Raw genomic sequence first — 14,020 nt, 5'->3', positions numbered from 1 at the left:
ATGGCTTCCTTCCGGCCAGAGACCTTGGAAGCTTGGGACCAAATACAGACAATAACACCCAGAAGTCAGGTTTCTCTTGGAAGTCACAAGATTAGAGGCCCATATTTAGTACAATAGTTGATATCCCAAGGGTATAAAGCAAGTTTGGGTGCCCCCACTCCACAACCAAGTATGACTGTCCTCAGAAACAAGACATCTGAGGAGTAGACGTTCAAGGTCCCATACAGACAGGTAGTAAGAATTAAAAATAATATTCCTTTAGAAAGAAGGTTTTGTAAACCAGCTGGAATTTGTTGAGGATCTTAGAAAAAGATATTTTATGAACACATTAGAGGAGTCTTAGACTCTGAGACCTGGGAGTAGGGGTGGGGCACAGCTGAGGCAAACGATCGAGACAGGACAGATAGATGCCAGTGATTCAAACTGGCCTCCAGGCCTGGGATGGACTCCAGGCAAGTTGAACATGGCCCAGGGATGGTACCTGAGTTCCTTTCTGTTGCTATAACAAAATACTTGAGACTGGATAATGGAGAGAGAGACAGAGACAGAGAGACAGACAGAGAGAGAGAGAGACAGAGAGAGACAGAGACGCACAGAGAGACACACAGAGAGACACACAGAGAGACAGAGAGAGACAAAGAGAGAAAGAGAGAGATTGTTTTGGCTGGTGGTTTTGGAAGCTGGGCAGTTTATGGTGCTGGTGAGGACTTCACGCTGCTTTAGTTCATAAGGACGGCAGGAAAACAAGCATGGGTGAGGGTGGGATGAAGTGTGAGAGGCCATCCTCCCATCCTGCTTTCCATCAGCCAGCTCCATTATAACCATCCAGTTCGGTGAGAGCGAGAACTCACGGCATCAGAAGAGCAACAGTCCACTCACGGGGCTGCAGTCCACAGTGAAACTGTCCCCCTGAGACCTACCGTGCGGTACTGTCTCACTAAGGACCGAGCATCCACCCGAGTTTTTCTGAAGGCAGACCATATTCCAGCCACTGTGGATGGGCTGAGATACCTGGGGACATCACATGCCATTGCTGAGGTCTGGAGCTAGGCAGTGCCTACAGATGGAGCAGCATGAGAGGAGAGCTATAAAGGTGGAGACTAGGTGTGCCTGGCAGAGGCTTTATATCTATCTGCCCATAGTCTCCAGGGAAGATGGCCTCCATGGACCATCTTGCTTATGAAAGTAAAGAAAATTTCAGCATCTCGAGGAACTGGAAGGCCAAGGGCCTGGACAGGCCCATGGGACCATTGCATGGAGTGAGGGTTTGCCAAGCTCTGCAACTCCTGATGCCCCAGCTCTCTATTCTATTCATTCACAGAAGTCCCATCCTCAGAGCCCTCAGAGCCTATAGTCTAGCTGGGAGAAAGAGAGAGAGAGAGAGAGAGAGAGAGAGAGAGAGAGAGAGAGAGAGAGAGAGACCTTCTAAACCTGGACTTCAGAGTATGCCCAGTGGCCCATGTTTGACCACATCCACCACATGCAATGGCAAAAGAGGCACTGCAGACCCATGCTTATGGATCTGTGGAAGTTCTCTAGAAGAATGATAGGAGAGAAGGTCACTATTAGGCTCTATGCAGCTTGGCAACAACAAAAGCTATGGGTTTGGATGAGGGGTGGACTGTTGTTACCCCAGGACCGTATCTTAGACCTTGGCTTCTACTCAGAACACAGTCAAAGCAGACATGGCTTATTCTCACAGAATCAGAAAACAAAACAAAAACAACCACACCAAAACAAAACAAAACCCAAACAAAAACTTGGACAGTGCCCACTGGAGTCTCCCAGTAGCAGGAGGGAAAACAGTTTTCATTTTAATCCTTTGTGAAGACCATGGACAGAGAGTGCTGGCCATGGGACAGGGTCGGGGGCAACCCAGGAGGCTGAAAAGGAGGACAGGGGGCAGAGAAAGTCTGTGATGGCCCTCTTCTCTGCCAGCTGGAGAGGATGAAATGGTCTCATAGATACCTGTAACTCCCACAAGATGGTTATCCTATTGAGTCCTATGGATTCTGGCAACATTGGACTTTTCCCTGTTGGCAGCATCCCCCCTCTAAACAAGATTCAAGGCTAGGCCCCTTGCAGTAGGCAGAACTCAGGACCTCTCCAAGCACCTTGGTGATGGAAGCCCACTAATAGATTGTCCTCCAATGTCCTCAAATGTCCCTTTTCAATTAAATTTCTTTTTCTAACTCAAGGCTTTGCAGATCCCATAAGTTTCCCTGTTTTCCTTGACTGGCATATGCATATTAAATTGTTATGTAATTCTCACTGATTGTTTTCGAAACACAACAAAAGTCTCACACTTTATGTCGAGGCTCTGAAGAGTCAGCCCAGGGCAGGGAAGAGCATGTGGAAGTAATCATGGCCCCTCCCCAGCTCCTGATAAATGCCAGCTACAAAGTGGGCGGTGAGGCTTTTGCACCTATCTCCAAGGCTTTGGGGAAGTTGACAAAATTCATAAAAGAGAGTTCTAGAAACAAAAGAGACTGCCATTGGGTTTGTTTGTCATTAGCAGAGGACTCTCCACAGACTTTATGCAGGGGAGGTCCTGTCTACATAGACAGTCTCTCTAGGTTGGTTTTTATGAAAGTAGAGAAAAATATTAAAATCCCTCTGAAGAGCACTCAGGGGACGGAAGACTGGGGTCCTAGAAAAGGCTGTGGGAGCCTGTCATGGAGTCAGGTCTTGCTGGGATATGTTGTCCCTGTCACCACCTCCTGTAACTCATTCTATTTCAGCAGCTCCACATGGAACAATCTGTTACCATCATGCCTCTCCCATGCACAACCAAGTCCAAGGTCCCTCTACATCTGACCCCTCCTGGGCGCCGTCACTCCACAATGGACTCCATCTTTCAATGGACCCTTTCCTTCCCAGCACTTGGAATGTCTCTCCCATGGGAGACAACACAGATGATAGTCCAGAGGTCAAAGACTAATCTAGAAACCAAAGACCAAGTATCCCACTAAGTCTGACACAGAACACTGGGTTTCTATCCTGGGGAAATTCTGTTTCCATACTCAGACAAGGGCCTTCAGACTATAAGTAGCTTCCTGGCTATATGCATAGCACTACTGGTCAGTTCCTCTCTCCCTCCCCAGCACCCTCACCTCCACAGCTGCAGGACCCGCTTGCCCCTCATGGCAGGTCCTAGGCAATCTACAGAAAGGTGTGCTAGGACTAACTCAACTTCCCAGCTGCTTCGTCCATGAGACTCATTTCCAATGAGGAAACATAAACAAAAGCAGGGGCTGCACCCCCACAATTTTCTGCCCCATTGTGGCTTCCTACTACCCGCTCCAACCCCCTGCACCCATCCTTCCCCCCATAGCATCAGGAATACAGGTACCCCATAATGCTTCGTTCTCATGTGTGTTTATTGAGCGCCCGCAGAGCCCGTGGTACTGTGCTCAGGATTCAGAGCCACAGTCTAGTCAAAAAACGAGACCAGAGCTAGTACACAGAATGTTTCATAGCTGCATAACATCTGTTAAGGGATCGGGATGGGGGAAACTAATCACGAAACAAATTCCTATTCAAAAGCAACAGAACCTCCTCTGAGAGTAATATAGATTCTAGGCACACCCATACCCACACTCACGCTCACACACACCAGCGCACACACCCCTCAGAATGAACACCCAAGTGCGCCCACTTTGTTGTATATGCATGCATATACAGATGTTTGTGGGCAGGTAAATGAATGTATATGCTGTATGCACGCACACTTGTATGTGTGCATGCGCACACACACGCACACACGCACTCACTCACACACACACACACACACACACACACACACACACACACCACTGCACAGACAGAAAATCTGGCTTATGCTATCAAAGACACTATGTCTCCAGGTTCTAGTGGAAGTAGTCTGTCCTAGATGTCTGCAGCATGCAAAACTTGGAAGATCCATAGAGTCAGTTTAGGAGGACAATGGGGGCACATGGGTATGCTTCCATCCTCGGAGCCCCCACCACAGCACAACGGGCAACAACAAAGCCTCTGTGAAGGGCTCCAGGGGCGGAGTGGAGGAGCTGGAGGCTCCCTGTCATGGTGAGGCCCAGGAGAGCCCTGGCAAGTTCACCGATCTTCAAGGCAGAGTGGAAAGCTCTGGTTGTCGAGTGTGGTCCTCCTAACAGTATTCCTTGGGGCAGCGTGGCAGACGGAAGTGAGTGCCTCTTCTTGCTCGCTCTCTGCAGCTCCCCACATGTGCTAACGCATCTTGTAGTCATTAGATACAGATGTTTCACACAGCTGTCCCTTAAAATCCAAGTCTACTGTGAAATCGAGGTCTCTCTGTGAAGAAAGAGCAAAGGGCCACAGTATGAGTCTGGGTAGGAGATCACAACCTTTCCCAGGCATAGGAATTCTCCTGGAGCCATAGGGATAGGCAGCCGTGGCTTTTCTAACTAAGGAGTCTCCATGGACAGTCCTCAGAAATCCATTCTGGCTCCCCATTATCATTCTGGTTCCTCACAGGAAGGGCTGTGACATCTAACCTAAGCCTTCCTGCCCTCACACGAAAGCAGTCCCAGGATTTCTTTCGTCCAGGTTGGTGCTGGGTCTGGCTCGACATCACCCTCAACCTCCCTGCAGACTTTCAGTGTCTGTGGAGATGAGATATAGGGACACTTCAGGAAGGTCCCACCAGGCTGGCTGGAGAAACGCCCAACAAACATTGCCTCTATACCAGACACTTGCATTTACTGGCTCAGCTCACCCTAAATGAGGCAGAGCCCATTTATACAACATCCGTTCTCAAAGGCTCTCCTGTGGGCTTCTGAGAGCTGTCCTCAAGGTTGAGTTCAGAGTCCAGAAAGCCTCTAGTCACTGGGGTTTGAAAGACTCAACATTGAGGTCATCCAATTAGGCCTGGTCACATGCAAACACAGCTGCTGTCTGCCTCCCCAAGAAGCTTTTCCATTTGGACATAAGACATTAGAGTGGGCAGGTGACTTCCGGGAGGCCGCCGGGAGTCAGCCACTCCATGTGTCCCTCCTCCTCAGTGGTCCTGGACATGCAGGGCTCCCTCAAACTCACCACGTTTTTGGCATTTGGCTTCATGGATATGGTCCCGTAGATTTCCTCCCCCCTCCGGACAGTGAGGTAGTCTTCCAAGTAGAAGACGGTCTGCTTCCAATGGGTGTAGGGGGCATCGGGGGCTGGGAAGGAACATGAAAAGGGGAAGAAGAAAGAATCAGACATGAAAAAGAGTCAACAACAAGAGGCCCAGGACACGCACAGACGTCCCGAGCTTTGCAGGGCGAAGGGCTCTAGTAGGCCCGAGCTTGGCAAACACAGGCCTGAGCATGAGAGATGTGGCTCTGGCAGGTCTTGCTCTTCCCCCATTCCCTCTGTCTTGCTAAACCCTTAGGTCACAGTCCTAAAGCTAGATGCCAAGGTCCATTCCCTTATTTGGCCACTTCTTCCTCCTGAGGCTGACTACCAAGGTCCAGCTATCAAAGCATGGAAGCCCGGCGATCAAAAGTCCCCTGTGGCTCACCTAATTAACATGCACGATTAAAATGAAACAACTCATCCTGGCGCTGGGTCTCCCTTTCTCTCTATCACCTGTCATTTGCCTGTGTGCCACATCTGTCTCCTCTGTCTCCAGAGGCCATCCCTTTGCTCTCTGGGGCAAATACCTCTGCCCCCACTCCCTTGTTCCTTCCTCTTTCCCCTTGTCCTCCATCTCCCTCTGGGGCAAATAAATCTCCTCTGTGCTGGGAACTTGGTCTTGGGGTTTCTTGTGTCACCAACATACACCACCACTCAAGGGGTCGGGTGTCTAGTTCAAGCCCCAGAACCCCTGACTCAGGCCCAATGCCCTTCCTCCCATCAGGGTCCCAGCCCTACTGAGCTGGTGACCTTAGTGAGGGGTCAGAAGAGAGGCAGCCTCCTACCAGGGAGCACCTGGTAGCTGAAAGCCCCTGAGCAGCTAACCCCATTAGCATAAATGTGCCTCCTCCCTAAGCCCCGGGGTTAGTGCAGTAGGGACTCAGGGTGTGAGGTGTAGAGAGGAAACCATCCTATCCTATCCGCACCATTTGTGGTGCAGATGTCATGCATGTGATGCATGACCTCGTGCATGCAAACTCAGAAGCTCAGCCAGTCTCTCAGCTTTACCATCACCCCTCATTACTCCTCCATCCCTCCAACAGCTTCCCTTGCCTAGGAGTTTGCCCTGTGGCTGTACCCAGCACCCTGGCCCTGTCCTGCTGTTAGTTAGGTTCCAGCTGTGCCTGCCCAACAGGACCAGAAAGAAGGGGATTCTTACTCCAAAGGATTACCCCTCCCGCATGGTTCAAGGCCATCGTGATGCTTGCACCTCCCCAGTATTTGTCACTGGACCCCATGTAGTCTGCAGCTAACTGGGAGGGCCCCTGTGTCTTGGGATGCAGTCCTTTTCTTCAGCAGTGACTGCCTCTGGAGCACTCCCCTCCCCATCCACTCCACCCTCATCCTTCAAGGCTAGCCTTCCTGGACCACTCTAACCTGGATCCGGTGCTCCAAGGGCATCCAGAATTGGTGTCATGACAATGTCTAGCATACCTCAGAGCAAATGCCTCCCCCTCACTTGTTTACATCCTCTGCAGGCTCCTAGGGAGTGGGGCCAGGCCAGCCTGGCTTTAAGGATGCTTAGCTCTCACCAAATTCAATCTGGAAGCACCGAGTCGAGTGCCAAGTGGACACTGATAAGTGGACAGTGTCAAGAGCCCAAAGCACGGCATCTTGTGATGTGTGATATGCTGGAAGATGTTCAGCTGAAGCCTATGACTACAGAAGACTCACTTTAGGCTGAGCTCCTCTTGGCTTAGGCCCTTGTCTTCCCCCAGTGGACTTTCCTTCTTGCCGAAAACCAATGCTAACAGCCACAAGACTTGGGAAGGACATAAGGGCCCTTCAAACACATTGAAGACTGTTTATGTGGGAGATTCTGCCTTACATGTGGCTTGGGCAATTACTCGGGGTCAATTGTGCACCTGCAGGAGGAATTGGAGCTGTCTTACAACCATGGGGACTGAGTTGTTTTGTTCCTCGAAGAGGTGTTGAGGACACCACTCACAGTGAGCTCAGTTGTCATGCGCCAACTCATACAGTTATGACCTCAAATATCTTTCAAAACCCCAAGATCTATTTTAACAACAGCCAAGTGGCCTCCCCCACCCCTTGTTTGCAGGGAGCTGGCTTGATCAGATGTCAGTGGTTAGGCAGAGACTAGGACAGCCTTCAGTGTGCACATTTGGAAATCAATGAAAACTCAAGGTCACAGGAGAAAGCACAGCCTGGGTATCTGGAGGGGGAAGGAGGGCTGAGATAGCACAGCCTGTGCCTTGTAGACCCTGAGGCCTCAAGCCCACCTAGTGCTAACCCAGCCTACAAAGCATGCTGCTGTCTACAGACCACCTGCTCTCACCAGGCTTCCTGCCAATTACCTCTAAATAAACCGTCAAAAGACAAATTCTGGCTGTGTATGCAGAATGCAAAGCCGGAGTGTGACTGACAGCATGCTCGCCTCCATCTCCACCTCCACCCACTCAGACAGGTGTCTCTCCCATTCCTAAAGACCTTCAGCTGAGGGGATTCGAGCTGCCTCCTCTATCACCAGGTCAGAGATCAGGTGAGGGCCTGAGCTTCACTGGCTTAGCTCTGCATGCCAGGGAGGCCAGCTGGCCTTCTTCAGTGAATGGCCTCAAAACATTCTTTCCATCCCTGGGTGGGAGGAATACTGTCTCAAAAGATTTTCCAAACATCATTTCCAAAGTGGGACCGGTAGCCACGGCCTAACTGTCTCAACGTGTTTTCTCATCTGAGTTTTCCACTGTGCCCAGTACAAATAGTAGAATATAGAAGCTTGGTCCTGCTTCAGTTTGCATTTCTAATTCAGTTCTAGGGAGGTGGTACACAGACATGCTAAGACATAGTATCTGCGCCCATGGCTGCCTTTTCTTGCATTCTCCTGGAACTAGCTCTTTTAGACCAGGCTGGTCTCGAACTCACATAGATCTGCTTGCCTCTGCCTCCCGAGTGCTGGATTCTTTTTTGCCACAGGTTTGTACTGTGACCCTGGAAGTCCTGTGCCACCACATGGACTATAGGTCATGCTATTTATCCCCTCAAGTATTGTAAGGGGCGGCAGCGGTGGGGGCGGGGGTGGATCATAAAGGGTGACAACATCCCTCTGTGCCTGGGGGCACAGTTCACGTCTGTTCACCAAGCACAGTCACCACTAGCTCACCCTTTTGCTTGCCAAGGCATCCTTAAGTGAAAGCTGAATCATATGGACACCCCACTTACAACCTATTAGTTAGAACAAAACCACATTAGGGGACTGCTAAGCTGTGGCAGCTGGTAGTGATTCATTACGTGAACTGGTGCGGAAGTACCCATCCGTAAACTGAGGGATACCTGCAAAGATATACACTCCGGCGAGTTCCTGAGTTGCATCTGGAATTCTGCAATGCACGGGGCGGCACTCACATTCTACCAGGCATTCAGAGCTGCGGATGATGTCTACAGACAGCCTTCTTTATCAATGACTAGGTTTTCCTTCCTTCCCAGTCCTGACCCACCACCCAGGATGGCACAGCTTTCAGTCATTATGACAATGAGCTCCTCTTGGGAATATTCTGGACCCCAGCCTCCCAAGTTCTAGATTACAGATGATCTTCAGTCTACATTTAGGCTGAGTATGACCAATACTGAATGCAACACTGCAAGTATAAGAACATGCATTCAAAGGATTAGTTGTGTGCCAGATGTGGCTCTGAATTTGTCCAACAACGCCCAAGATGAACACAGCTCTGCATCCCCACCCTCATCCCTCCTGTAGATCCTACACCCTTAGAAGACCACCGGGCAAGCAGGGGAAGGTGCAAGCAGCACCGTGGGAGCTATGATCCTGGGTGAAGAGTGGAAACACAGGGAGCCATGTGAGCCATTGGGAGGGGCCTCTGGTGAAATTATCCTCCTGTGCTTTGGGGAAGAGAACTCAGCTTCCTGTTTCACTTCCAAGCGGTGAAGCAGTTAGTATTTCTTTGTAAGTTTTCTAGCTATGCACTTAGAGCTGCATTTGCCTAGTGAGCTTCTTGGAAATTAAAGACCATGCACAGAGGCTTCTTTAACCTGCAAAATGACTCAGTGCCATGGGATGACAAATTGGGAAAGAGGCTGCCTGAGACCCACAAAGTCACAAGCTCAAGGGCATCTCTGGTGATTGTCATCCTACCTTGGAAAAACTGGATATTTGAAGCCAGCTTCCCTTAGGGCCACCGCCTTCCACCACCTCACATCTTTCCTGGACTGCATGGCAGCATCTCCTCCCACCCTCACAGAGGATGAGATCAACAGGACAGGGACAGCTGTGCCCCTGGCTGGCAGAGCCTGGAACCTTGGATGCTTCTGCCTGATGCTGTAAAGCAGCCAGAACCATTAACAGCAGCATTTGCAAGTTACACAATATGTGATTTGCGTTTTTGAGTGGACCCCCCAGAGCTGGCTGCACAGAGTCTGAGATGGAAAACTCAGTGGGGCACCAGCAGGGAGAGGCACCTGCCGGGGAGGGCAGGAATGCTTCCACAAACTCCCACAACCAATAGCTTGGTTTTTTTGCACATGCATGGTTGTATGAAAACTCTTTTTAACCATAGCCAGGACATAGGAATACTTAATTTAGGATAGTGCCTCAGGGGCGGGATAGCTAGAAATAGGACATTTAGATAAAAATTTCAGAGATACCAATAGCATCTAAGCCACTAAGTTCTGAGGTGGGCTCACAGGGAGCTCTTCTGTGAATACAAATTAGTTTATTTACATTTATTAATTATAAATATAACCATATATCATTTATTCATCATCCATTTTAGCTGCTATTTATATTTTAATTAAGTATTGCTCAACAACTTACATTCCAACAGAAATAATAATAAATTTGTTTCCAGCTACTCTTTGCATTGTAGTTAATAATTTAGTTCCATTCTAGTTAATAATTCATCTCCATCCTAGTTATTGAGTTAGGTGGTAAGTTCATGAGTACTCATTATATTAACAAACAAATAAGCCCAACGTGAATCATGCATAGGTTTTCAAGCCGTGACAGTATGTCTTGAACCAAACATTGGGATTTATCAAATTCTATGCACTCATGAGCCTAAAAATAAAAAAAAATTATTCTGCCAGTGGCCAGAGTGAAGACTCCGAGCAGAATCCACTGCCAAGTTCACATGGTCCAGTAAAGTCTTTGACAGACTAAACTAGTGCTAACCCCACAAGAGGGCTAAGAGACTAACCAACCGTATTGTTTCCTCTGGTTCTCAGCAAGCAGCGTAAGAGTTTACAAACCACGTAAGACTTGGTGAGTTTAGAGGGCATGCCTTGGTGAGGAGATGAGCTTGCCCTACCAAAAGGGAGTCAGGCTCAGCTGAATTCTCAACTGTCTAGTTCAAGATGGTCTTCCCTGGGGGTAGGGCTTCTCAGACTTGAGTAGGAAGCATGTCCACCTAGAGGTTGTGCCAAGGCACAGAAGGCTGGGCTACCCTCAGAGTTTCTGAATTTGTGGTTCTAGGGTGAGGCCTTCCTGGATCCAAGGGATGCTGAGGCTATTGTCCACAGACCTTGAGAATCACTGTGCCCAGACATGAAGATCAAAGATTTTAAGTCCTACAAACATCCTTCTTGAGCCCAGCTGTGTGGAGTTCTGTGCAAAGAAGAGGGAATATGGCTTGCTAATGACTCAAAGACAGGAGAGCCTTCCTCCTGGATTTACCACAGGCTTTCAGCTTGAGTAGGGGAATGGTAGGGAAATGGTCAACAGACAGGGGACTGAGCCTGGGGTTAGATACTTCAAGCCCTTGCCACTTTCAGGAAGCCCAGAAGCAACAGCTTTGAGTCTGGGCTGAACTTTAACCAAGACTCCTCCTCATAGGGCCATCAGAAGGTCAAGTCTGCCACCACAGAGCTAGGGGATCAACTCTAGACAGAAGTTCAGTTGGCTGCTGGGACCAGAAGTCAATCACTTTAAGGAAAGATTAAGCCTTAGTAAGAGTCATGGGTCAGGAGCCAGGCTTTAGACACCCACAGCTTTTTCCAGTGTGCCATTGCCACTGGCTCTCACATCACCCACAGGGCAGGGTCTGAGCTATCATTGTTGGGAGATGGATGAGACAGGGCTAGATACTATGGCTCCCTGACTACTACCCTCCCCTCTCCATGACCAGACTGTATCCCCTTTATCCTTCAAGTTCAAGAAGAATCTGGCATCTGCCTCCAGAGTGCTCCAGCCCACTGGGAAAAAGAGCTCAGCTCACCTACTGACCCTTGAAGGAGGGATGCCCTCAGCAATGGCTCAGATCAGGGAGAACTCTGGTTTTTCCCAGGGCCAAGAGAGCACCAGTCTGGCCTAGATGATAAAGTCGATGAGATATCAGTCTTTGTAGTCAGAGGCTGTGCATTAGATCTAGGAGACTTTCTGGAATTTGGACAAGATTTTTTTTTTTGCTTGTTTGTTTGCTTTGAGACAAGGCCTCATTCTGTATCCTTGGCTGCTCTGGAAATCACTGTGTAGACCAGGTTGGCCTCAAACTCACAGAGATCCACACCTGGCCTGGTGGATATGCCTAAAAAAGCTCCTGCCTCCTGTCGACAGGAAAAAGGGCATCTCTGTCCCCACATATCTAAGAAATAAGTGGTTATATCTGCTAGGACATTCCTCCTGCCACTAGCACACCTACTCATCCCCTGAGGGCACATTCACAGTTTCCAGGAAGGAACTCATATGGAGAGCAGTCAGCCTCTGGACCTCTGTCCTGGAAGCTCAAGCAGACCATTACAGAAAGAAAGGGGTAATAAGAGCCCCCTGATAAAGGACCCTCCTGTTCCTGGGTCACATCCCAAAGGAACATGCAGAAACAATGGCCCAGGGATGAAGTCCCCTGAGCCTAAGGCACGGGAGGTTGCTTACAGTGGCTGTCCTGTGGGTGGGAGTGATGGGAAAGAGCTTGGGCATGCCTATCAAGGAGAAGTCTGAGGACCCACTAGAGGGCTAGGACCAAGCCATGGAGCCCTCCCCTGCCAGGCCCAACGGCAGTGAGGCACCCCTCAAGGCAGACTAGACAGAGGACATGGCTTGAATGTGTCTCCCAAAGCTCGTGTGTTGGAAATGTGGTCTTCAGTGAGTTCATCGATGTTGAGAGCTGAAATCTTTTGGGGGGGTAGGAGTTATTGGGTCTATCCTTGTGATATACAAATCCACTCACGGATGGATGAACCTGTGGGTTATCACGTGTCTTAGTTACCGTTCTATTGCTGTGAAGAGACACCATGACCATGGCAACTCTAGCTCTTAACTCTTACAAAAGGAAGCATTTAGTCGGGGGCTTGCTTATGGTTGCAGGGATGAGTCCATGACCATTATGGAGGAAAGCAGACAGGCAGGGGGCTAGGGCAGTAGCAGAGCTTTGCATCCTGATCCACAGATGGCAGACAGAAGGAAAGACAGACTGGTCCTGGTATGAGCTTTTGAAAGCTCCAAGTTCAATCTCAGTGACGCTCCTCCAGCAAGGCCACACCTCCTAATCCTTCCCCAAAAGTTCCACTCACTCCCTGAGGATTAAGCATTCAAATATATGAGCCTCTAGGGGCCATTCTTATTCAACCATCACATCACAGGAGAGGGCTACTGTCTAGGGGAGCTCTCTCAGGCTTTCTTGGTCTCTCCTCTGGCACCCTCTGCCATGTTACAATGCAGCACAGAACCCTCATGAGATGCCAAGCTAATGCCAGCACCATGTTTTTGGACTTGCCAACCTCCAGAAGCTTGAGCCAAATAAATTTCTACCCTTCCTATGTTACCCCTACTCAAATGTTATGCTATAGCACCAGAAAGCAGACAAAGATAATAGTCAAAGTCATCTTCTGGGAACATAACCACAGACTTAATGATGCATGGATGCAGGTGGGAAAAGCAGGAAGGAAAGAGAGAGGCCAGTTCATAGCCCAGACAGACACAGAGATGTGTGGTCTTGCATAGAGGTTACCACCTCTGCACACACCTCCCACTTGTGCCTAAAGGTTGTTCTGGGGCCAGAAAGGGCTTCTATCGGGAACTCCACGCTCTTCTTGTCCCTCACACAGAATATTTTCACAAATGATAATCAGACAAACCTATATTTAAAATCTCCAGAGGACAGGCACAGTGAGAAGGAACAGCAGATCCTTGCCATATAAGCCTAATGACCTGAGTTTGGTCCCTGGAACCCACACAAAGGTAGAAGGAGAGAATCAACTCCAAAATGTTGTCTTCTGGCCTCCACATGCACAAGCCAGCCCTCACACACATTCATGATTCACAACACACATCATAATATTAATCAATTAAAATTTTCAAAAGGGAATCTCCTTACCCAGTCCATGTCTCCTACCTTGCCCTCGCCCAGCGTTAAGTCGGGCATTATATATGAGCAGGGTGAGGGTGAATGGGGATGAGCCCTCCTTCCTAATCAGCAGCTTGTAAACCCAGGAATGAAGACAGCAAGACTTGGACTATTAGTCAAAACAATGAGATATAGGTTTATCTCTGGCCCCAGAATATCATGAAGACATGATATTCTGAACTTCCAGAAATTGCCTCCATCTGATTGGCCTGTGGGCATGTCTATGAGGTATTTTCTTCATTGTTAATTGATGTGGGAAGACTCAGCCACTGTGGATGGTAACCATCCCTAGGCAGGTGTATCTGGAATATATATATATATATATATATATATATATATATATATATATATGTGTGTGTGTGTGTGTGTGTGTGTGTGTGTGTGTGTGTGTGTGTGTGTGTAAATGTGAACCTGAGAGTAAGCCAATAGGCAGTGTTCCTTGGGTTCCTGTCTCTGTGTTCTTGCCTGGGCTTCCCTCAGTGATAAACAATAAGCTGTAGGATTAAATAAACCCCAAGTTTCCTCCCCAAGTTGTTTTGGCCATGGCATTTATCACAGCAGCAGAAAACAAACAAGAA

General features: G+C 48.9%; 1 protein-coding gene across 1 annotated transcript in view; it reads right to left on the bottom strand.

Moving 5' to 3' along the window:
• Positions 1 to 4,224: 4,224 nt before the first annotated feature.
• Positions 4,225 to 14,020, bottom strand: part of Prmt8 (protein arginine methyltransferase 8) — an 84,111-nt gene continuing 74,315 nt past the window's right edge. The window contains exons 9-10 of the mRNA XM_027428358.2: positions 5,053 to 5,174; positions 4,225 to 4,308 (exon numbers count right to left, since the gene is read on the bottom strand). Of these exons, the coding sequence (XP_027284159.1) occupies positions 4,225 to 4,308; positions 5,053 to 5,174 (206 nt within the window). The remainder of the gene's footprint in view (positions 4,309 to 5,052; positions 5,175 to 14,020) is intronic.

The sequence above is a fragment of the Cricetulus griseus genome, chromosome 8 (assembly GCF_003668045.3).
Source record: "Cricetulus griseus strain 17A/GY chromosome 8, alternate assembly CriGri-PICRH-1.0, whole genome shotgun sequence".
Taxonomy (NCBI): domain Eukaryota; kingdom Metazoa; phylum Chordata; class Mammalia; order Rodentia; family Cricetidae; genus Cricetulus; species Cricetulus griseus.
The sequence above is the reverse complement of the archived record's forward strand: the minus strand, read 5'-3'. Positions and strand labels throughout refer to the sequence as shown.